Genomic DNA, 26,115 nt, shown 5'->3' with positions numbered 1-26,115 from the left:
ATCAAATAAACTCCTGAGTGTAGTTTCAGTGTAGTTTAATCTCTATATCTTCATTACATTTAAAGCCATTTCAGTGTGAATACTCTTTAATATCCCCTCACTTGGCCTGCCAACTTCTTTGTCTGAGCTGCTGGCTCTATGAACAATATTGACAAATATCATATATTTTGCCCCAAAGTCACTCCTTAATCCCTTAACCTCTTCCTGTCTACCAACCATGCCTGTGGAGGCAGAGACTTCCATGTGGGTAGGTACACACAGGGGTGCAGGAGCCGCACATGGGTATGGCAAGATGCCTTCTTCCCTTCACCCTCCAACTATGATGAAGAACAAAGCAATAGAAGGAGGTGCTCTAAGTCACAGCTGAAAGATGAGAAGGAGACAAACTCTTTTAGCCTAATAATGACAAGCAATATGCTAGTGAGAGGTTAATCTCTGCACGGAGAAATGCTTGATGGCCTTTCAGACAGTCCCCCTGTGGCAGAACCATTGTGAAGGTCACCTCTGCTCCTACACACCCAGGGTCAGAGCCCTCCCCACCATCCAACAGTGAACTGCAAGGAGTAGAGAATGACTAACAATCCCACCAGATGCCAGATGTGAAAGGAAGTAAAATGTTGGGGAGGTGGAGAAAAAAGGGGGATAGAGAAGGGATGGACTAAGGGCTGGTGGTCCTTAAGAGTCCAAGACAAAGGCCTCGTGGCCATACAGCTCAAGGACCACTGCCTTATCACATGTTCCACAGATTCCATATAGTTAGCAGTTGCTTATCACTACATCAAATGGATATGCACTACTCAAAACTGAGGATAGACTACTGTTACCACACCAACGTCAGTGATGTTGAATATTTCTTCCAAATCATTATTTCCTCTTCAATATACCTTTGGTAATGGGGTTGATGATAGAGAAACTTTTATTTAACCATAACTATATAATCATGTATCTAGAATGAGAAAAACAATAGCAGACCATCTAGGTGTGCCACTATTCTACTGAGAGTCAAATATGCACAGAGATACCACCTGGATACATTTAACTATGAGAGCTGTATCTTGACCCAAACTTAAGTTTATATCTATCACACAAACATTACAATACATAGATTTAAAAATAGAAGAATTGTTTGAGTGGAGATTACTATAGTATCTGCTTGTTTTTCATCTAAGCAGTTTTGGCTAGAATTCCAATAAATCAGCATCTTATCATCAATTATATTAAAGAGTATGCGATATACCCACCTTCTCTAGGCAGCAAGAATCAGTGACACCTGCATAAAATTAAATATTAATTGAACCATTCACTCAGCAATAGATGGATATAGATAGCAGATCTATATATCAGGATGCAGATTTATTTCTTCTCTGTTAGGAGGATAGGAGGATCTTTAACCTCCTATGTGTCAAGCATCTTTGGAGCTTTATGAAGTAATTGTTCAAGAGTCATTTATTTACACAGGAACCCAGGAACCCATCAGTGTACACAGTATGGTGTATGTGTGTGTGTGCACGCGCGTGTGCACGTGTTTGCAGTCAGAAGGAGGAGTGAGTGAACAGGACTGGCTGGGAAAAACTTGGCAGTCAAGTAGTGAGAAATCCGTTTTTAAAGGTCACTGCTGCAGGTTGAAAAGAAATCAGAACAGCTGAAGTCATTGTTTTAATCAGCCCTAGGCAAATTGCAAGGACAGAGTCAAAGCCCATTAAACAGAGCAGAAAAAAACCCAGCAACTTAATTCTTCTATCGAGTAATACTTAGAGAAGACCCTTGGCATTTGAAGGTTTAATGTTTGTGGTTTTAGCTAGTCCCAAGCCACCCGCAGGGGCACGACATGCTGGATCTGGTAACTCTACTGAGGCTCACAGTTGCGTTCATGGTCATGGCACAGCTAACCTGGTGCCTTCCCTGCCTCCACTCACATTCAAGGGAGTGGCTTTCTCTTCTCCCAATAATTATTGTAAAGTGATAAAAAGTATGTTTTCAAATCTACTTTTCTGAATTTTAATGGTGAAACAACATACCAGATGATATTAATAAATTCAGGGATTTGTAAAACTTATTTGGGGAAGAAATCGTTTTGAAGGTCAAGGAAATGGGAGCTGATGTAAAGGAAATAACCAAATTGTTTAAAAGCATCCCTGTCTGATTAAGTAATAACATATTGTTACTTACTATTATTACAAACTATTGTTCACATAATTTTAGGATTTAACCTCCTCTATGAGAGGAAGCCTTGGACTCATAACTGCTCTATTGTACCTGAATCAAATCCAGACAGCCCATGGATTCAACCAACTGTGGGTCGAAAATATTCAGAAAAAAAAAAAAAAATAGCAGTATAATAATAAAAATAACATAAATAAAAATATATGGTATAATAACTACTTACATAGCTTTTACTTTGTCTTAGGTATAAAAAATAATCTAGAGATGATTTAAAGTATACGGGAGGATGTCCATATGTTATATGCAAATGCTATGCCATTTTATATCAGAGACTTGAGCCTCTGTGGACTTTGGTATCCAAGGGAGTTCCTGGAATAAACCAATCTCCCATGGATACTCAAGGGACGACTGCACATATATGGTATGGCAAAGGCATTAATTACTGGAAAAACTTAAATTCCATAGGTGTCACATATACACTGTAATCAGCATCAGGTAATAGTATCTATCCAATCTCAAACAGCACACTGTCACTTCTCTGTCAGTGCCTCTACTGTCATCTACCTATCTATATCTACGTCTATGTTTATGTCTATATCTATATCTTTATCTATATCTATATCATGCATATGTAGTGAAACAGGAATGAATCAGTCTGGCTTTCAAAAAAGCTGCAGCACTCAGAAGAGCTAGAATGCTCAGACCAGGACTGGTAAGATGGAGCGTTACAACTCAAGCCCTCCGTGCACAGTACAGCTTGTGCTGCATTGTGAACAAGCTACCCATGATTCTTAGCCTTGCTCTTGAATACTCTTGAGTACCCGCTTTATCTGCTCATCGTAACTGAGGTGGACCACTTCCCCATAACCCTCTTACCTCAGCACCACCTTCCACCCCTCATTGTGAGAGGACAGGAAAAGTGGTGTCCTCCCTGCTCCCCTGTGCCTTTACCCAACCATTGTTCTCCTAACAATCTACCCTTTTTAAAAAATCTATATCACTCTCTCATATCTTCTCCAGCGCTTGACCCTCAATTTTTCTTTCTCTCCACCCTTTCCCCTGATATCAGTCTTTGGTTCTCCCATCTCCCACCAATCACTTCATTAATTCTCCTCACACTCTGACCTCAGGGTTCCTCAACTTGTCAACACTTTAAAAACATTTATTTCTAATCCACTGAAGTTGTCTACAAGTTCAGCTATGCCTAACTCCTAATTATCTCTCAAAAGTTTCCAAGATCTCAGCTCTCTCACCAAATTTGCTCTTCGTCTTCACTGTAACTACCTATCCCGCAACTATACTCAGCCTCAATAGCCTCAAAGTCAATAAGCCACTCTGGTTTCACTTTCTTCCCTACCAAAAAGACCTCAAGCATACTCTCCTACCAACCTTGATTCCCTTGGCCCATGATCTACCCATCATGTCCACTGAAGCTAGCGTCCAACCTGAAGAAGACCACAGTATCTGCTTCCTACTTGTTCGTAAGAATTACTCAAAATGACATATGGGAAAGGTGAGTGATGCTACATTTTCTGAGAGTTTCTCGTGCCAAGTGCTGTCCTGAATGCTCTACGTGCATTATCTTAAGCATGAATTAACTCCACTACAGTGGGATGCTATCCAGTTATGTTCTACCCAGTTTTCTCTACAATCATTATGTCTACCTTTAATTGATCCTTTATTATATTCCTCATCGTGGCTATTTCAAAGATTTAACACTTCCCTGGAGTCCACAGTCCACTCCCAGCTCTGAGACTACCTTGCTTTGTTTTTGAAAACATAAAAGCCATTCGACATGAGTTTCCTCATAGTACCTCCTCTCCCTCCTCAAATTTTCTGAGTATGTTCATCTCACCTGCCCGCGCCTTTCCCGGCTTAGAGATTCTTTTTCTCTAAGGTTAACGTTCCTTCTAGGACCTTGATTCATTCCCTCTGCTTCCTCTATTTCCTCCTCTCTTTTCTGTCTTCAGTGTCTCCCTCTACGTAGATACTTGCCCTTCACCTGTCCTAGTTTCCTCCACTCTTTAAAAGCCTGGCTTCTTCTCTGCAGCCTCCTCAAACTATCAACTTCTCTTTCCTCTGTGTAAAGTACTAAAAGTGGACAGAACCCTCCTTGCCTTGGCAGGAATAGCAAGACTGTTTTGCCTGTAGGCTGTAGGTCTCATTTTTCTGTATCAGCTCTCAAAACCAAAACAGTCACTCCAGTTGTCGGGACCAGGACTGTTTGGACCACTGAAGAGTCTTACTTTGGGCAGAAAGGTGGAAGCTTTGTGTAATATCTGGAAGTACCTGACATTGCATCTGATAGGCTTTAAAGAGGAAGTAGGTCTTTTAACTAGTCTTTGTCTCTTAGTGTCTTGCAATTTCTGTTTGAGTGCAGTGTGAACCAGGACAGGGAGGCAGCCTAATCTGGATAAACCCTGACATACTTTTGTCCTTCCCAAATCTCCCTCAACCAATCCATCATTAAGTCCTGACAATAAGATTATTTTAATATCTTTAGCCATTTGTAATTGCTATGATCTGCTCTCTCATCTCCCTGGCTTTAGTCTTGCTCTGCTCCATTCCATTGTCCATACTGCAAGCAGAACAGCCTGCTGGAACACATCCCTGCTTGAAACTCTTCAGCAGCTCCCTAGTGCCTAAGGAACAAATCCAAGCTCCTAGGTCCATCATGACCAGGCCCCTGCTTGTCCCATGTCAGGCTCCAGCCACAGCAACCAATTGCTCACCAAATTCCCCAAGCTCTCTCCAGCCCCTGTGCCTTTGCCGTTTGCTTGTTGCTCATTCTTTCCCCTCTACCTGGAATAACCCTCTTCCCCAACTATCTTCTTCTTCTTCTTTTTTTTTATAAAGATGATCTTTATAAAAGGGGATCTTAACCCTTGACTTGGTGTTGTCAGCACCACGCTCACCCAAGTGAGCTAACCGGCCATCCCTATATAGGGATCCAAACCCGTGGCCTTGGTGTTATCAGCACCACACTCTCCCAAGTGAGCCATGGGCCAGCCTTCCCAACTGTCTTCTATTTGTTCTTCTGAACAAACAGTTCAAAGTTTTTCTTTCCACCAGTCCCAGGGGGTCTTCCACAACCATCCCATCCCCAGGTTGGCTTGGGTGCCTTTCCCAGGTGCTCTGGGAGGTACCTCGGGCATTCCTTTATCCAGGGACTGGGCATGCTGAGCTGTTCTCATCTGATCCTTGTCTGTGACACATACCAGGCTATTAGCTCTTTATCAGGAACTGTATCTGATTTGCCTTTGTAGTCCCTCTGTTCAGCATAGGGCTTGACATATACACACATAGAAATGTCTCTTGAATGAATAAATGAATAAATTAGATTTTGAATAAGAGATAGAAATTGACATTTTTAACACTTGGTAGCACAGTACTGTTTATTTTCATAATCTCATAAGTAAAAAGATAAATTTGCACAGATTAAGGGCAAGAGATAGTGCTAAAAAGAAATAAAAGACTGAATTAAATAGACAATGTATACTACTTCTACTACTATTACTCACATTTATTGAGGGTTAACTCTGTATTGAGCACTACCCTAAGCATTTTACATGTACTGACTTAACCCTCAAAAACAGTCCCCACTTTATAGAAGAAACTTTGAAACAAAAAAATTAAATAATGTATCCAGAAAATGGCTGAGCTGGGACCAAAAGCAGGCAGAGCCAGTGGTTTTAACGACATCGTGCTGCCTGCCAGTGGCCATCATTGTGCAGAAAGTGAGGTGCGGGTATTTGTTTCACTCATCTGTGCTCTCACCTCAATTTTTCTTTATTTTTTCCACCTCAACTTGAAAACTCACCACTTTAAATATATTGACTTATTGGCATCAAATGATATTTGAGAGTTTTTCCTGGTGGGCTTAAAAAACATCTGTGTAGCCAACTCCTTGCCAGGTGCCAAGAGGAAGCAGGAGTGCAGGAGAGGTGGCAGGGTAGGTGTCAATTACTTGCGCTGTGTTTTCTTTGGAATTAATTTTCCTACCATCAAGGAAGTGGCTGTTTAAAGTTTTGATACCTATTTGTGAGGTCGTATTTGCTTAAATGACTGTTCAAAGAAACACAAACTCCCAAGTGAAACTGAAGATTACAAAGACCCTGTGAGAAGTCTTTGCCAGCATAGCAGGCTTTTGACATCAAAGGAGTTCACAAAGATAAAGAGAAATTAGAGAAAGAGGGCAAGAGCACCTGGCGTTGTGATTTTCTATGGTAAAAGGAGAAAAGTTTTAAAAAAGAAAACATGGATTTGGACAACAACATCGGGCAAATGCGAAGAGCTGGAAAACTTGGCAAACTAAGTGTCAGAAATCATTCTGCAGCAGATCTCAGAACAGGGAAACAAGGAGGTGCTGGATCTGACTGATACGTATATGCTGGGTTTGTTTTATGCTTGGAATATATGTTATTTTATTTCATCTTCATTTTTGGTGGTGGTGCCGTGGGGCGGGGGGCGGATAGTGGTTGGTGTATTGGAACAAAAGCAGAGGAAGAAAAGGGATTTCAGGTCCCTGGAGCTCAAACACAATTTCCTACTGCTTCAAAAAGGTACCGAGTCACAAGAATGTCTCTGCATTTCTCTACCCCATAGGCCAGCCATAGAAACAGAAATGGCAGTGGAAAAAAAAAGAAAGAGTAGGAGAAAAATTGTTCTGAGCTGTCCAAAAGGGAACCTTGTGGTGGTGAAGAAAATCAGCAAAATACAGTCACCTTGAAACTACTGTGCCTCCAGCTCCAAGAGTTCTGATGCCAAAGTTTGGCTTTTTGATTTGTAAACAGTTTTCTACAGAATATGTGAATATTTCCAGAACCTGAGACTTATGATTTATTTTTTCACCTCCAGTACTTTGAATGTTCTTTTAATAATAATGAACTAGAGCTTATCTGCTTCCTGACCAGTTTCATAAAACCAAATAATTGCTGAGCAGAGGAAGCAGATTTATTTGCATTTAATTTTTTTGAAGAGAAATTCTGCCACCCTCTGGACAAAAAGCAAAGATTTATTTCTTAGAGATTTATCATAGAATTCTGTTCTAAGAACCTGAAAATAAACATTAAAAAAAAATCTACCCTCTAAAAGAAGGGGTTAGGGTAAAGTAAGAATCACAGTTGCTTTAGATACCATAGACAATATCTGGGAAAAAATCATTTAAAAATACTAAATTGACTTTAAGGAATTTTTAAGTATAGAGGAAACAGTCTCAGAGCACGTTAGAGAGAAAGCCTCCAGTGCTTAACTCATAATCCTTCCAAAGTCACTCAACAGCCTATGTTTCTGCAACTGCCAAATAAAGATTTTCCACACAATCTCAGCCATGGCTGCTTTCATACAGTTACCTTTATTGGTTAAAAAAAAATCCACATTAATACTAAATCTAAATATATATTTGTTGGTTTTTAACTAGAGCCAAGCAAACATGGGGACAGAGTGAGATTTCAGCCATCTGAGAGAAATTAGCCACAAGAGCACAAATGGACAGTTTGTTTCTGAAGCTCTCCTGCTCTCAGCCACTGGGCTTGGAGTACTTAATACCATGTAAATAAAACTCTCAAAAATGCAGGGATGTGATAATTGCCAGTAGTAACTCTGGGCAAATCAAAACACATGACATGTCATTTTTATAACTAACCAGAGGAAAAAAGCAGAAAGACATCCAGTACTATACCTGGTTTTAGCGACAGGGTTGAGATGCTTGTGGTCTTGCAGGATCTTAGCCAGCTGTTTTTGCAAAAATAAAACCTTTCCGTGGGCTCCTTTAATAAACGGGTGGTCAAGGAGATGCGTGACGGAAGGCCGCTTTTCAAAATCCTTAATAAGACACCTGTTCCCAAAAAATCAATAAATGATCCAAAGTGCAATCTTAGACACTGTTCCCCTGTGAATACTGGAGAGAGGAGGCAAGAAAACGCACTTACAAAATCTGATCACAACCTTACATGGCTCTTTCTTTATTAACGTGTACCAGGAAATAGAAAAAATAATCTATTAGCCAACTTAATTAAAACATCAAAAATCTATTTTAATTTGTTTTAAGTAAATATTAAAAACACAATCAATTCTTACCATCAATTTAATTTCAAGTACTCAAAACACTGAAAAACTAGATTGGTCAGATAATTTTCTACCTGAATTTTCATTACAGAAAAATGTTTTCAGTGGAGTCAAGTTGATTAGTCTGTATACTTTATTTTAGAAACATATAGAATTAAATACCATCACCTCAATTAAATCCTAATATTTCAAATGTCCTTTATTTGGTGGTGGGGAAAATGCATTTCGGAGTTTTCAAGGAAAGAAATGAATCATAAAAAAAACCTTCACAGAGAAGGTTCAGGAGCTTGATTTCTAACGTCTTCTTCTGAAGAAGAAAAACCTCAGAACAGTAAGTGACTACAATGTAATTGGGATGGAATGATGCAAACAGGGAACAAAAAGTCCATTCAAAATGATAAAAATCGGGTTGCATTTAAACTTCTCTGTGGTTAACTGGTTAAAACCGCACCAGTGTAAACAGTTTCTGTTTCAGGTTCAATGCCCTTTTCAAAGAAAACAATGATTTAGTACATTTTGCTGTATGGTCTATGTTATTAAAGATGCTTTTGATACAAAGAAATTTCCAGTGAAATTGAATCTGAAGAATACCCCTCCAATTACCATTGCATTTCTGTTCTGATAGCTGCCCTTGGTGAGAGGAAGAAATTTTAACCTCCACCCTTTTAATCTATCAATCTTTGGCCCACATTGAAGGCTTAAGATAAATACCGGATGCCATTCTGCCCACTCCAAGAAACAAACGTCTAGTTTTCCCAGTAGCGGCATGCCAGCAACATCCAAACCACAACATACTTTTAATAATGAAATGCACTGACACATGGTAAAAAGTTCAGCCTCGCCTTGAACATTTTCTTCAAAACGTTTAAGCAGAGTTCCTAAAACAACCTCAGCCGTCAGATTTATAAAAAAGCTTTTAACCTTTACAGTTTCACTTCAAAACACTTTCATATCCCTTACCTCCTAAAAATTTCCCAGTAAGTCCATTTTAGAACTGATTCAGGAGATTCCCCATTTTTTGGAACTGGAGCTTTCAGCTCAAAAGCCAACAAGGACCTAGACTGTCTTCCTTCTGCTGCCTGCAGTACCAAAAATACCACCTCTGCTTTGCCATGAGAAGAAATCAATCGTTTGACTTTTGTAGGTTCAGGGCCTTTTGTATAATCTATTATTTTTTCTATCAAAAATAAAAAATCAGTGCACATGCTTTAAAAAGAATTTATCTCTTTACATCAGCAGTATTCTCATGATTCCATGTATCTTCATTTGTATATGTAATTATTAAAGGAAAATGAATTCTAATAACTATGTTTCCTGAAAAAAGAAGGAAGCCAAGAGGTAGTGACATGGTCAGTGACGCAGGTGTATGGCCCAATCCTCCTGGCTTGAGGGATGGTGTATGAAGACTCCTAAAATCAAAACAGTCCTGGTGTCCTCCGAGAGTTCCTACTGAAGACAAACCTGGTGGTTTTGCACACCTCCTAGAACCTCAGAGGGAATGGGTTGGATGGGAGTCCAGGAACTGCTGGATCCCACAGCTATGCCTGCTCAGTGATCTTGGGCAGGTCATGTCATGCCTATTTTTCATCACCAAGAACTCATACTCATACTGAAGTTTTTCCCCAAACATGGGGAAAGAGATCTCTTGTATCCCCACATATCACTCCCCCACTTTTTTGCTTTCTTCCTGCATTAGTTGTTGAAGCTTTATCTGACTACCAGTAGGTGCTCACTGAAAAAAGAAAAAAGAGCAGGAGGACCAGGGCCACACTCAGCCATCAGACTTCAAATGAGGAAACTTGGGGGCTGTGACCGAAGGTGGGTCATGTGGCAATAAATAAAATAATCATAGCATGTGAAGGGGAGAGTGGGCTGGAGCTGCTTCTGTTTTTCTCCTTGGGGATAGGTGCCTGGTGACAGTGTTCCAGGTGAAGCCTGAAAACAAGGTCCTTTGGATACTTCAGTAAGTAAAACTCCTTGAATTGGATTTGAGAGAGACCGGGAAATCCATACTCCATCCAGCCTTATGAAAATAGGTCTCTACTGAAGTCTAGGGATGCAATTAAAGCTGGTATATCTTATTTCACAATCTTAGCAACCACTGGAGAAGCAAGGCTTCCAACAAGCTTGTAAGATCATTTGGTATGTCAGAGAGCGCCTCTCTCTAGATCCCAGAGGGAATAAGAGGAAATGAGTGAATAATGAAGTGAGAGAATGAGATGAGGAAGAAACTAACAAGTGAATCTGTTGTCTCTTGAACAGATTTTTGTCTCCAAAAAATGAAGGTGGTGGGCATTCTTCTCTCTGGAAGCAATGATCAAGAGGACTTGTCTGTTCTCTCAGTAACACTGGCGTGGGTTGAATGTCGTAACACAGGGTTAGCAAGACTGAGACAGAGCGTATATGGGAAGAATGCTAAGCAGAGTTGTGACATATCCAACTGCTTTGGAGGATTTTTAGGGGAAAGGCATAAAGACCTTGAGGATATATCCTTATTATAAAACACTCCTGTATAGTATTTTCTCCTGGGGAACAAAGAGCCTGTCTGAAATGATATTATTATTTTACTGATAAAGAGAAGAAAGTTCTCCCTTAGGAGCACACGTGACTGAAAGTCATGTTTTAATAGATATCAAGGTACTAGCATAATTTCATTTACTCAGTAAACATTTATTACACAGCACCAGAATTAGCCAAAATAAATTAATTCATAGTAAACTATGACCCTTTTTCTCCAGGATCTACAAATTTAATTGGAAAGACAGAAGGACAAAAGAAAGATAGGAAACAGCAAAAGCCAGTTATGTATTTAGAATAAGAAGTAGTAACACAAAAGCACAGGGTTTCAGAGCAACAGGGACCAAGATTTTCTATTTTAACTCTTTCTTTAAGAGCTGAGGAAACTGAGGTCAAGTCCTGGTAGTGATGACGCCAATCCCCCGTGCCCACAGGAGAACCCTTCCTGTTCTGCTCCAACTTGTACAGAGGGCACAGCTATGACCCGCCGGGAGGGGCGGGGGAGAAGGGACTCTCCTCAGGGAAGACTTCCCAGAGCTGGTAAGAATTGAGCTCAGTCTGGAGAGAAGTTTTGAAACTAAATTGAATGAGACGGGAGAAGAGGTGGGAGGCATCTCAAGGCTGGAGAACTGGATCGGCAACTCAAGAAGCAGGATGGGGCAAGCTGGGTGGCCAGCACTCCGGAGGCCACCAGAACAGTCACCCTCACCTCCTAAGCAGCCTCTTTAGAACACTTATGAACAATTATTGGCTTTAGTCACTCTACCAACTTTAACTAGGATATAATCATTGCTTAAGACTTGCAATTTAGCGTCCAACCCTCTTACTATTTAAATATGTCAGCTTGTCACTCCATCTTACTCTCCTCGCAGGCAGGAATTCAGTGGATGAAGATAGAATTGACTGTGGGGTCCTTAGAGCTCCTGACAGCCTCCATGTCCTTTATTAAAGCAAGATAGAATCCTCTAGCCTGATTTGGAGAACAAATATGTAAAGCTAAGCAGGCTCTAACATACTTACTCATTTCGGGATTGCTTATTAAACCAGGAATTGCATTGCAAATTCCAGATGCAGAATATCTTCTTCCAGCCAGGAACTGGGCAGTTTTTACAAAAGGTTACATAAAATGTTGAGCTCTTATGGGAAATGGGGCTAGCCAATGTGAAGTGAGTTGGGTGAAGCACTAGACGCATAAAGCATTCCATCAAAAAAAGAAGCTAGTTTCCTGGTCAGAGAAGTTTGGGAAACATTGGTGCTTCTATAAACCAAGTAAGTTTGGAGTTTCGTAATGCACACGAGCATATTCAAGGTTCTTACAAGTACTGGGGTAAAGAAAATAGCTTAATTTCGTTTAAGTTCATGTTTCCAAACTTACTTGGCTACAGACGTGTTTTTGTATCAATGGGCCCACAAAGGACATCCTTGCAAGCTCCACTGTAAGCAGTTAATACTATGTTTCTGGAATGGGTGGCAGAGCACTCCTCTCAGCAGACTGAGGGGAGACTCGCCGGGGCCCCTAATTATCGCCGTATCTGAGACAACTGTGGACTATTGTTTCTGCAGAAGACAGCACCTCAAACTGCCAACTGCAATTCCAACCTCAGTGCTTTCCAGAGTCTTTTACTGTGGAAAAAAAATTAAACAAGGACTATGTGCAGGGAAAGTACTTTCCCCCCCACAAATTATAATTCTTTCTTTCATGCTTGAATTTTTAATCTTATGTTTCTTTTTTAAAATTTGGATTTAGATGTGGTTTGTCTGTGTTAAGAAGCAAAACAACAGAGTAAATAATTTATTTACACCATGAGACTCTGGATTTATAAGGAGGGTGGTTTGGATATGATAGGAAAATCCACCAAAAGAAAAAGGAAGCAAATTTCAGCCTTACAGGAAATCAGTCCATTACCTAATTTGAAATTCTAGTATCTTCCATCATGCTTTCTTGGCTGAAGATTAATCCTCAGAATTCATTAGTGTCACCACATTAAACACAAGTTGTTGAAGCCATTTACAGCAATCTTCCAGCCTGTCTTCTGCCAAAAACAGGCAAAAATGGAGACATTTCTTAACAAGAAGCATGGCCAGGCTCTGGAGCCTGTGGCACCTCTGCACTCTCTGCTCCCAGACAATTATGCTGTCGAGACAGAGTCACTCTGTTGCTGTAATTGCCACTTCATAACCAAAAAACCAGATGCTTGCAAGGGGGAACTATTTATCAAAAGTCATAAACTGATGTTTACCAATGAATAAAATACGCTTGATATACAGCCACTGAAGTGGCAAAAACTGAAAATACTGGTGAGCTTGGTGAGAAAAGCATGCGAGTGAGCAATCTTACTCCACACATCAGGGCAAACCTACATCAAAATTCAGAATGTCTGTCTCTTCTCTTTATAAATATTCTGTCTTTGATACTTTCTGCTATTTTCTTGTAGGCTTGCTCCTTAGATTATTAAATGTTCCTGTTGGTAGAGGATATCTAAACATTTTTTATCTGAGCAAACATTTCCCTGCCCCATGATTTACTGCGCTGCCCTGCGGCTCCTATCATCATCACACAGAAGCCTGACTGGCAAAGAGGCCTCGCCAACGGGGGGGAAAATTCTCCAGAGGATGCGTTAATTATACATTAAATATCAGAGCCCATGGTGCTCTATCTTGGAAGAAAATTTCCATTCTGGAAGACAAGACTATGATCAACACAGGCATTTTCCCAAAATGACTAATGCCTCAAAAGAAGGCAAACGTGACATTTGAGAAACCTGACAATGCCTATGTTATTTTAGCGAAACAGCACCTCCCCGTTTGGTGGAATGTTCAACTGCATTTCAGTTTTCCTGACGTTTACAAACATCACATTTGGTGATGTTTTACAGTCTTACTGGTGAGAACTGAAATTGCATGCTAACTTCACACCTGGGGTGGGGAAGTGGGGTCCTCACCTGAAACAGGTAAGTGAGAACCAGGAGCACATTATCCAGCAAGGCAGGTCTACAGTTATCAGAGAGTATTTGCTAAAATGAAAAAAGCCCTGAGAAGGCAGGAATGGAGGGTTTTATAACAGGAAGCTCCATCTTCCTTCAAAGTGGGTAATGGCAGCAGATTCTATGTGGCAAAATCAGAGAGAGGGACTGTAAAACTACAGGACAACAGGGCAGCTACCATCCTGCCTGAGATTCCAAGGCCAGGAGACCCAGATGCAGGGTTGGAAAGATAAGGAAGTCAGCCCAGCCTTTAGACAAAGCTGTTAGCACCAAACGTCCAGAGTAAGCTCAGGTGAATCCAAGAAGGATGTGGTAAAACTGGGGACAGACTCCTGATTTCCTAATTGTTCCCCTGACCCCCATGAGAACAGATCTCTGCTGGGGGAAGGGGAAATAGCAAAAGAACAACTGCTTGAACAAGCAGGATGGGCTGGATTCCTTGGAGTAGTAATAAAGTATGGTTAAGAAACAGATAAGAATAAAGTTAGTTAAACATATACTTCCCTTAGGCTACAACTTGACTTAAAGGTCAGGATGTTTGTCCCTTAACTAAATGCCTTATATCTTGAGATAACATCTGTAATGCCAGTCTTGCCGATCTTCTACAGACCACCTGCAACTACAAGCCTGCTTTGAAGTGTACACACCCTGGACCCTAAGGTACCATGGAAAATTTCAGTCAAGATGCCCAGCCATCCCCTATGAGAAAATGAACAATCAGTTCCACAATGCATAACCATTGCATGCTGAGCACCACCCCAGGACTGCACGGGGGAGATACGAGAGTGCAAAACAAATAAAAGGTATTATACTCATCCATAAGAAAGTTATCATCTTCCAGTGTAATACCAAACTTACACACATGAAATATTTAGAGAACCAGGTAAGACTGAATTCACTGATTCATTCAAAAACTCAGAATGTATTTACTGTGAATGGCACTACACCAAGTGCTTGGGGGAACAGATTCCTGGACTGAGACATTTGCTTTCAGGGAAATTAGAAGCAAGTAGCAGAATAGACATGGGCATACATAATAATTCAAAGCTAAAAAGTATAACCACTACAATAGCTCAGACAAAGTAAGCAATTGTAGGTAAGAGGACAAGTGTTTCACATGAGAGATGATACTTGAGTCTTAAAGGACAGGAGGGATATTGACAGCAAGTTCAGGGGAGAGGCGTTCCAAGTGGAGGGTACAGCAGTCCCTTGGGGAAGCCCATTTGTGTGGAATGCCAGGCTCATACGGGGAGCAGAGTAGAATAGAGTAACACAGTTGTAATAGAGATGGGGGCGAGAATCTGACTGGGAACGTCTTCTCAGAATCTAGAAGTGAGCTTGGGCTTTCTTTCTTAGCCTTACTGAGCTGGGGTTTTTGAGCAGGGAGATAACACAACCAGATCTGTGTTTTAGAAAGAAAACTGGCACCACATTGGAGAGTGGATTAGAGGGAGGGAAGAAGGCGTCCATGTAGGAAGCACATGCTCTGAATTAAGAAAGTGGGAAGGGAAAGACGAGGGTGGCAGCTGTGGAACTTGAAAACAAGTCAAGAGCGTGGAGAGAAAAGAAAAGGGGCCACCAGAGGAATCTTAGGCAAACTTCAACTTAATAGATGGGCCTGTGGCTAAAATCACTGTGGACGTAAAAGTCTTTTACCTTCACTACCCAACTGAAACCTCTCTCAAAGGACCCCAAAGGCCCTCACGTTCCCAGTGCTGGGTCTCTTCTTAGCTCTCATTGTTCTCTACCTCTCTGTTCAAGCTGTCATTTGTGGCCTCTGTTGACCTGCCCACCTTTTTGAAATATTCATCCTCTTTCCTCGCCTGCAATGATGCTACATCTCTTAGTTATTTTCTTACTTCTTTGACCACTTTTGCTCACTTATTTTCACTACCAGGTAGAATTAGTTTGCAAGGGCAGAAGAGATGGGGTTTGCAAAGACAAGGGACAGTGAAAATGGAATTGATGGCATTTATGCACACAGGCTTAGAATTTGCTCCTGAATAGCCACTGACTTATTCTAGTGGATCAAATGTACTAAACTAAATAACATAGAGGGAATTTGCTTACTATGGAGAAGTGTATCCCTATCCTTGGAGGCTCACAGTCCTAAACAAGTCTGCATATTCCTCTGATTTCTTCTAAATGAGTGGGTTTAGTTATGATGTGCATATCTGGCACTAAGTAAAAATTAAAAGTTTAAGAAAACCAGCCAAAACTACTACATAAATTTACAATTGATTAATAACTGTAAATGATTTTTTATAACAGTTTTAATGAGATATAATTCACACACCATACAGTTCACCCATTTAAAATGTACAGTTTAAAGATTTTAGTTTATTCACACAGTTGTGCAACCATTACCACAATCAATTTTAGAATATTTTCATCGCCCCATAAAGAAACCCTCTATCCATTAGTAGTTGCTCTCCATTCCCCGTCAACCTCCTGAGCCCCAGGCAACTACTAATCTACTTTCTGTCTCTAAGGATTTGCCTAATCTGGACATTTCATATAATACGTGTGGTCTTTGGTGACTGGCGTCTTTCATTTAGTTTTCAAGGTTTATCCATGTCCTAGCATATATTAATATTTCATTCTGTTTTACTGCTAAATAACATTCCATTTTATGGATATACCACATTTTGTTTATCCATTTATCAGTTGATAGATATTTGGGTTGTTTCCACCTTTAAGCTGTTATGAATTAATGCTGCTATGAACATTTCTGTATAAGTTTTTACGTGGAAACATTTTAATTTCACCTAGGAGTGGAATGGCCCGGTGATATGGTAACTTTACATTTACCTTTTTAAGGAACTACCAGACAGTTTTCCAAAGCGACTGCATCATTTTATATTCTCAGCAGCCGCATATGCAATTGATTTTTAAAACTTCATCTTGTTCCAGAAAGAATTTAAGGGACTTCACAACAACATGTGTTTAAATAAATAGAGGTATATGCAATAAGGCAAGATAACAATCATTATAAGCAGAAGAGAAAAATGAAGCAATGGGGAAATTAGGGAAGAAAAATAGGAATCAAAACACCAAGTAAATTTCTTTGTTAGAGGTGGCCACAAATTTGGTTCTGGGCTTTCTACTGACAATGTGAAAAAGAAAATGTAGTCTGTTCCATATTTTTTAAAATCCATGACATAAAAATAGACCAACTACTTGGAGAACTGCGATGTGATGCTGATGATGTTGATGATGATTGGTAATAAGACTAAAGATACAGCTTTCCTGAGTTTTCTTAGAAATGACTCCATGTAACATAATGAATATTATTACCCTCCAGTAAACATGGTCATGAGTTTCATTGGGCTGTTTCTTATACCACTCTTCAACCCCAACTGGTGCTTTATATCAAAGAATCATTTAGTAAAAAAGTCTCCCTGTGTGGTCGATACAAAGAGGCACAGAACTCTCTGATCTTAATCCAGGGCTAAATCTACAAGCAACTTGGTGAATTTTTCTAGGGTGAGGTCCCTTGATTCCTAACATGTTGAATGTAGTGCCCAGACGCTGGCATCAATCAAGTAAAGGAAAGGCGGACACCAAACTCCCATGTCCTATTCATTGCAAAGAACTGGAAAGAAAATTGCTGAAAACGTTTAGCCCATGAATTGAAAGCAACTCAAAGGAGGGAGCAACTTATCCCCAATGGTGTGAGTTGGGGGAGGGTGGGAAGAGGACTGGAGCATCACACAAGTGGGTGTGGAAACAACAGAATGTCAAATTCATCTCCAAAATGACAATAATGGTCCCAACTAAAATTTCAGGCCATGGTATGTAGTGGGGGTGGGAGATTAGATTGAGAGGCAAGACAGTGGCCTAGACCTGCAATAGTCTGGCCGGCACTGTGTCCACTCACATTACGTGTCCTTCCCTTAACGTACGTTCTTTTGGTAAAGACTTTGACTAAACACTTCTCTGGCTGATTGCCAATTATATGAATATTACTGATAGTGTGAACATCAAATTGGGGAAAATTTTTTTTCATAAAAACCTAACCCCTATTGAAAAGCCTGGAAAAAATCTTGTCAGATAATACATAGTTGTAAATGTTCTATGCAAATCAGGATTCTGCACAGCTATTGACTGTCTTTGTTCATGTTCCTGAGGACACAAACCACCACCATCCTGTCACCTGCCATCCCTCCTGCCCAACTTCTGAGCAAAAAAGCTTCAAAGGACAATGAACTACAAAGTTCAAATTATTGCTGCTGTTGCTCTTTGGAGAGATGGTTCTTCCAAAGGAAGTGGCTATCCACGGAAGCCAGGAAGTCCTGCTTCTGTGTGCTTTTAGACCAAGAAAAGAACACTTCATTGCCCGGGGATGTCAATCCAGTGCCTTGTTCAAGCACTAAATTTTTGTAAGGTAAAATATTTTTCTTTTTTAGGCAAGAGAATGAATAAAGACACTGACTGCCAAAGAGAGTCTGGGGAGTCCTTAAAACTCCTCCATTAACGTGATGGAGCACAACAGCTCCATCTATTACATCAAAGCCTCATCAGAGACCCTAATCCTTTCTGAAAGGAGCTCTCAAGCAGCCAAGCCTTTAATTTGCTAAATAATGGGCCATCTGATTAACCCTTGCAAAGCAGAGCACAGACACTGCAGGCAACAAATGTTCCCAGGGGTTTGAGAAAGAAGGGTTTTTTTTGTGGTGGTGTGTGGGGGGAGGGACATTTTGGAATAGTTTTTACTCCCACTGTTAGGGAACTAACTCTACGCATAGGTTTTTAAATGGTTAGCTTTCTGTTTTCCTTTCTCATTTTCCCCATTCTCTCTCTCCAGGGGACATGCTACTTCCCTGCCCAGGTACTGTGGTGTGTCCTGAGATTTAAGCCACTAACTCAGTGACATGATATGCATAGATAGGTGATGTGGAATGACTGTGTCACAAAATATACTCACAGCAGCAAATCAGTGACGTGAAAGGCTCTTTTAAGATCATTTACTCACCCACCTTTGCTCAAGGACAAACCACTTGTACTCTAGGGGGATAAAAAGAAGGCTGAATCTACAAACTGGGAGAAAGAGAAGACAAGTGAATTGAAGGGAGTGAGTAAGGCTAGCTCAGGCATTTCTCGGGTCTCTTCCAATTCCACAAGAGATGCCTAGCATTAAACAAGGCTGTTTGATATTTTCTGTGAGATCCTATTACTGGAGGTAGACAACTGTATACTGTGACGCCAAGGACAGGTAACAGGTTAGATGGTTATGGGTTTCACGCTAGTGTGCATTAACGAATCATATACATATTAGCCTAACTGCTAGTTACATCAGATAATGAGATGAGTGATTGAACGTATGACACACTGGTCAATTATCATGTGGATAATATAAATTCTATTGGGTGGAGGACATTTATCTCTGTATTGATCTGGCTTTGCTAGCAGGCATCATAAATTACTAGCCTTCCATAACCATATGATAACTACTCTAATGCCAGAATGCCACCAACTTCTGTTTTCCCAATAAATTCCCTTACAGTTTCAGTTAAAGAAGTAACATACAGAGAATTCATTTTATTTTATTTTATTAAAGACTTTATTTTTTAGAGCAATTTTAGGTTCACAGCAAAATTAAGAGGAAGGCACAGAGATTTCCCTTATCACCCCAGTCCCCACACATGCACAGCCTCCCCCAACATCTCCCACAGAGTAGTATGTTTATTATAATTGATGCACCTACACTGACACACCATAACTACCTAAAGTTGAGTTTACCTTAGGGTTCACTCTTGGTGCTGTATATTCTATGGGTTTGGCAAATTTATAATGACATGTATCATTCTAGTATCATATAGAGTATTTTCATTGCTCTAAAAATCCTCTGTGCTCTGCCTGTTCATCTCTTCTCCCATCCCCAGTTCCTGACAATCACTGATCTTTTCACTGTCTCCATGATTTTGCCTTTTCCAGGGTGTCAGACAGTTGGAATCACACAGTAGTTAGCATTTTCAGATTGGCTTCTTTCACTTGTCAATATGCGTTTAAGATCCCTCCATGTCTTTCCATGGCTTGGTAGCTCACTTCTTTTTAATACTGAATAATATTCCACTGTCTGGATATACCACCGTTTACTACATTCACCTACAAGGACATCTTCCAAGTTTTGGCAATTATACATAAGGCTGATATAAACATCCATGTGCAAATTTTTGTGTGGACATAAGTTTTCAATTCCTCTGGGTAAATACCAAGGGGGATGATTGGCAGACTATGGTAAGGGTATGTTTAATTTTGTAAGAAACTGTCAAACAGTCTTCCAAGGTGACTGTACTATTTTGTGTTCCCACCAGCAAAGAATAATTCCTGTTGTTCCACAGCTGCCAGTATTGTCCGTGTTCCAGATTTGGGTCATTCTAACAATTGTGTATTGGTATCTCACTGTTGCTGAATCTACTTTAACTTTTATTTTATTTTCAAAAGTTATATGCAATATGTAGACCACGGAGGAAATCCTATCTATTCCAAACAAATAAACAGTGGTATGCTGAGGCCAGCACACACAAGCTTCCTAGATATTATTGTTACATTTTCAGGAATTTTGTAAACTGATTGATGTCACATTGGTAGCTTGAAATTGGCCATGGTGGGAATATTTACACCACGGAAATCAGTAAATACTACAAATCAGTCCCACTCCGTCTCCTGTGCAGCAAGTTGTTAAACATTTACCAGCACACCACTGCTCGTGTACGGGAAATCCTGGAAAAACTGATTGCCTGATGATAATTCAAAAGCACTGTCATTTGGGTAGAAATTTCTTCTACCACCCTTTTCCCTTAACGTTTTTTTCCCTCATTTCCTGGCTTCTGTTGGCTTGATAAAATTTTCTATAGACGCTTTTTCCTTCTGTTGCTTTAGAAACTAGACATTGTTTTTCTTTGGTTTTTAACATATTTGCTTAACTATAAATTATTTAGTACTTCTATGCTTTTTCTGAGCACAAAAATCTACAAATGCCTAAACCACACATCGAACACTGCCCCTCCCCTAATTTTATGAATATTTAGGGTTAGTTTTACATATTATCCCAAATTGCTTTTCTTCTTGCAGTTAGTTACTTATTTTATACCTTCAAGACTCTTCCTTTAAAGTAACTTCATTTCAAATGAATTTATGCTTCTTTGGTTGTTTTGGTGGGTTGTCCTTCTTAGCCTTGGATTTATTCATGTGTTTTGAAATTTCAGTTGTCAGGCTCACTTTCAGGAGGAGGATAATTTTGCTTTCCCCCTGGCTCTCACTTCTTCTGCCGCACCCTCTTACTCTACTAATTTTATGACTGTGTCTGCTCGGCTCTCTAGTCCAGAGCCTGGCTTTAAAATGACGTTTTGTGCTCCTGTCCCACAGTTTTCTTAGGTATGTGAAAGAGCCCATCACTGAGGCAGCAGCAGATCTGGCTGCATATATATCCTTCTACCACCCTCAGCCAGATGGTGGCCAAAAGCCATAGTTCCAGGTAGTGGTCAGCATTACCCCAGGTGGTGGAGAACAGGAAGGAAGAAACTGCTAGAGTTAGAGCACAGAATCACAGGACCCCTCCCCTGTCCCGCTGTTTTTCCCAGCCTCTTTTTATTAGCCTAGGAGAAACACTCCAGACACTGGCTTCGAGCAGGAGTCCAACTCTGGACCTGTCTTTCTTGGAGCCCTGTTAGCCCTTCTGTCCACAGGAGTCCAACTCTGGACCTGTCTTTCTTGGAGCCCTCTTAGCTCTTCTGTCCACAGGAGTCCAACTCTGGACCTGCCTTTCTTGGAGCCCTCTTAGCTCTTCTGTCCACAGGAGTCAAACTTTCTGCCATCACTGCTCCTAACACCAGCAGACCTGTGACTTTAGCCCAGCTGAGCACTTTGTGCTTTTGTTCCATTCTGATCCATCACGACATTTAGATTCTTTCCTTCCTTCCTTCCTTCCTTCCCAGTATCTTTATGGCCTTTTCTTTTTATATGCATCCTGTCAATATTATGTGTTTGGAAAAGTATAAACTTAAAGAGCCACCTTGACAGAAAATCTCTTGCGTAGAAACATCTAAAGGCAAAAATCTTTCAAATTCAAGTTCATCCTATAATTTCTTTTGCTTACTACGATCCTTTATTTTTCTTTAGTAAATCTATTGGTGTGATTAATGTATTAAGCTGTTAATGTATATGACCAAGCTTAACACCTGTGAGAAGTGCTCCTCATCACTTTTATATCGAGGAAGCAAACTTTAGATCATAGGACTTGAACTTCTGCATACTTTGATTTTCACCCAACACACCTGCATAATTCCCCTAAGGCAGCCTTGGTGTGGCTAGGTTTACTGTTTACTAGAGGGTAATTACCATCTCTGTAACGTTGGGTCACTGACCGTGGTCCTGAAACATCATGTGCCATGAGAACCTAGCTCTCTCTTTTAAAAAATTTTTTATGTTTATTTATTTATTTATTTATTTTTAATTTAATTTTATTTTGTCAATATACAATGTGGTTCATTATTGTGGCCCATTACCGAAACATCCCTCCCTCTTCCCTCTCCCCCCTCCCACCCAAAAATGTCCTTTCTGTTCTCTTGTCGTAACAACTTCAAGGAATTGTAATTGTTGTGTCTTCTTCCCTCCCCCCCCCACAGGTTATTTGTGTATTTGTTTATTCATTTTTAGCTCCCACAAATAAGTGAGAACATGTGATATTTCTCTCTCTGTGCCTGACTCATTTCACTTTATATAATTCTCTCTAGGTCCATCCATGTTGTTGCAAATGGCAGTATTTCATTCTTTTTTATAGCTGAGTAGTATTCCATTGTGTAGATATACCACATTTTTCCGTATCCACTCATCTGATGATGGACATTTGGGCTGTTTCCAACTCTTGGCTATTGTGAAGAGTGCTGCGATGAACATTGGGGAACAGGTATACCTTCGACTTGATGATTTGCATTCCTCTGGGTATATGCCCAGCAGTGGGATAGCTGGGTCATATGGTAGATCTATCTGCAATTGTTTGAGGAACCTCCATACCATTTTCCATAGAGGCTGCACCATTTTGCAGTCCCACCAACAGTGTATGAGCGTTTCTTTTTCTCTGCAACCTCACCACCATTTATCATTCACAGTCTTTGGATATTAGCCATCCTAACTGGGGTGAGATGACATCTCAGGTTTTGATTTGCATTTCCCAAATGCTGAGTGATGTTGAGCATTTTTTCATGTGTCTGTTGGCCATTTGTATATCTTCCTTTGAGAAATGCCTACTTAGCTCTTTTGCCCATTTTTTAATTGGGTTACATTTTTTGTTGTTGTAAAGTTGTTTCAGTTCCTTGTATATTCTGGATATTAATCCTTTGTCAGATGTGCATTTTGCAAATATTTTCTCCCACTCTGTTGTTTGTCTTTTAATTCTGTTAATTGTTTCTTTTGTTGTGCAGAAGCTTTTAGTTTGATATAATCCCATTTGTTTATTTTTCCTTTGTTGCCCATGCTTTGGGGGTCAATTTCATGAAGTCTGTGCTGAGTCCTACTTAATGAAGTGTTTCTCCTATGTTTTCTTTGAGAAGTTTTATTGTTTCAGGGTGTATATTTAATTCTTTAATCCATTTTGAGTTGATTTTAGTAGCATTTCTATTCTCCAATAGTGAACATGCAGAGAGAGAAATCAAGAGAGCTTGCCCATTTACAATAGCCACCAAAAAAATAAAATACTTAGGAATTGAGTTAACCAAGGGTGTGAAAAATCTCCATAATGAGAACTACAAACCACTGCTGAGAGAAATTAAAGAGGACACAAGAAGACGGAAAGATATCCCATGCTCTTGGATTGGAAGAATCAACATTGTGAAAATGTCCATACTACCCAAAGTGGTCTACAAATTCAATGCAATCCCCATCAAAATTTCAATGACATTTTTCTCAGAAATGGAAAAAACTATCCAGACATTTATATGGAATAACAAAAGACCATGCATAGCCAAAGCAATTCTGAGCAAAAAATAAATAAATAAATAAAGCTGGAGGCATAACACTACCTCACTTTAAACTATACTACAAAGCTATAATAACCAAAACAGCATGGTACTGGCATAAAAACAGACACACTGATCACTGGAATAGAATAGAGAATCCAGAAATCAACCCACACACCTACAGCCATCTGATCTTTGACAAAGGCACCAAGCCTATACACTGGGGAAGAGACTGCCTCTTCAGCAAATGGTGCTGGGATAACTGGATATCCATATGCAGGAGAATGGAACTAGACCCATACCTCTCACCATAGAACCTAGCTCTCTTAATCCTGAGTTCAGAAGAGGCTTCTCTTCAACCTTTCTGTGGAATTCTGAACCAGGTGTTAGAGGTGGTGGTGGTGGTGGTGGTGGTGGGAAATAATGGAAGGGGAGTGGAGAGGAATGGGAAGACGTTTTTGGAAATAATGACCACTGAGATTGCAAGGAAGGATTTGTTTTGACATCATTTTCATATATTCAAAGCAACTAAAAAAGAATCCACAGCTAACCATGTAGCTACCATCATTCATTTTTAAGAACCCTACCATGTTCCTGACAGTTAAAACTTTATTTCTGCTCTGGGAAAATGTGTGCATGTTGGGGGTTAGTGGTGCATTTAACCTCTCTTTCCACCAGTTATTCTCTTCCTTAATATTATGTTTGTGGTTAGGAGAGACTGTCCAAAGATCATGAGTTCTAACATCTAGTTTCTAACAAGGTCCATCATATGCTGTGTATAATTTTGAGAGTACCTCTTCTCTCTAGAATTCCTAGTTCTTCAATAGAAACTCATATTTATTGAGCTCCTGCCATGTGCCAGGAACTGTGACAGTTACTGGGGATACAAAGCAGAAAAGACACATGCTCTATTCTCAAGGAACTCAACTTGAGTGGGGAGACAGATATGCAAACAAATAATTTCAGAATAGTTTGAACTTCTCTCCTCTCCCCTCCTTGTTATGAAGTCTGTAAAAGGCACCATGCTGACATGAAAACATGAGGGTAGGGATCTCTGAGTCTTCCTGGGGCAGTCAGAGGAAGCACCACACGTTCAATTTTTCTAGAACGTGCAGGGTGTATGCAGGAGAGAATTATATTACATAGACATACAGAGGCCAGATCCTTTATGACCTTGTGTATTAAAGAGTTTTAGTGTACCCTACAAGCACTGGGGAGCCACAGAATTATCATGAGTAGGGGCATGACTTGATCAACTTAGGGATTTAGAAAAATCATGGTGACTATTTTGTGCAGGATGGTTTGCGATGACTGTAGTTGTAGATCCAGGGACAAAATTATGGGAACTATTGCTCTGGTTGGGGCACAGATCTGAGTCATTACTGAGAAGCACCAGAGACCTGTAAAATGGAATGTTCTGGGCACCCAGAAGAAACCAGATAACAAAATTACCACCCCAAATTGGGAGTGGATTAGGGAAACCATGTATACTAGGCTATAGCCTGTGTTTTTACTTCTAGAGCCTCTGGGAGCTTTGGCCCCAGACGTCAGGGGGAAGAAGACAATGTACATGCCTTACTTTTATGGATATAGGTGGAGGAAGAGGAAGAGCACCTGGTATTTTAGTAATCTGGTCACTCATGGCACCATGTGGGGAATGACAGGAGGAAATGGGGGAGGTATCAGAGTAGCCAAATTTGGGTTCTCTTTATATCTCCAGGTAGAGAAGGGTACATGGTGTGACTACTGGAATTCTGCCTCAAATACATACACACAATATTGTTCAGCCATAAAAACTAATAAAGTGTCAATGTATGCTGCACCATGAATAATCCTCAACAACATTACACTAGGTAAAAGGAGCCAAACACAAAAGGTCACCTCTTGCATGATTCCATTCACATGAATATCCAGAACAGGTAAATCCATAGAGACAGAAAGCAGACTGCTGGTTGTCAGAGGCTGGAGGGCAGAAGGAAATGGGAAGTAACTGCTTAATGGGTATGGGGTTTCCTTGTGGGGTGATGAAAACATTCTGGAACTAGATAGAAGTGGTGGCTGCACAATATTGTGAATATACTAAATGTCACTTAATGGTTCACTTTAAAGTGGTTAATACTATGTTATATACTTTTCACTCAATTAAACACACATGTGTGCAGACACAATCCAGCATCATGAATGTCAGAACAGGTATTGGGAAATGACACAGACCTGGGCTTGAACTTTAGCTCTGTCAGTTTCTAGCTGTGAGGCCTAAAGCCAGTCACTTAACTTCTAAGAGTCTCCACTTCCTGTATGAGGAGTAACCTGCCTGATACAGAGCAGGGAGCAATCACTGAAACCAGGCAAGTGAAGCACATTTCATCAAGTCATATGCGCAACATCGGACCGTGAGCTTTACATAAATTTACTGTAGATATTAT

General features: G+C 40.3%; 1 protein-coding gene across 1 annotated transcript in view; it reads right to left on the bottom strand.

Moving 5' to 3' along the window:
• Positions 1-26,115, bottom strand: part of MYO3B (myosin IIIB) — a 386,192-nt gene that overhangs the window by 233,050 nt on the left and 127,027 nt on the right. The window contains exon 10 of the mRNA XM_063085773.1: positions 7,844-7,999. Within this exon, the coding sequence (XP_062941843.1) occupies positions 7,844-7,999 (156 nt within the window). The remainder of the gene's footprint in view (positions 1-7,843; positions 8,000-26,115) is intronic.

The sequence above is a fragment of the Cynocephalus volans genome, chromosome 1 (genome assembly GCF_027409185.1).
Source record: "Cynocephalus volans isolate mCynVol1 chromosome 1, mCynVol1.pri, whole genome shotgun sequence".
NCBI classification, from domain to species: Eukaryota; Metazoa; Chordata; class Mammalia; order Dermoptera; family Cynocephalidae; genus Cynocephalus; species Cynocephalus volans.
The sequence above is the reverse complement of the archived record's forward strand: the minus strand, read 5'-3'. Positions and strand labels throughout refer to the sequence as shown.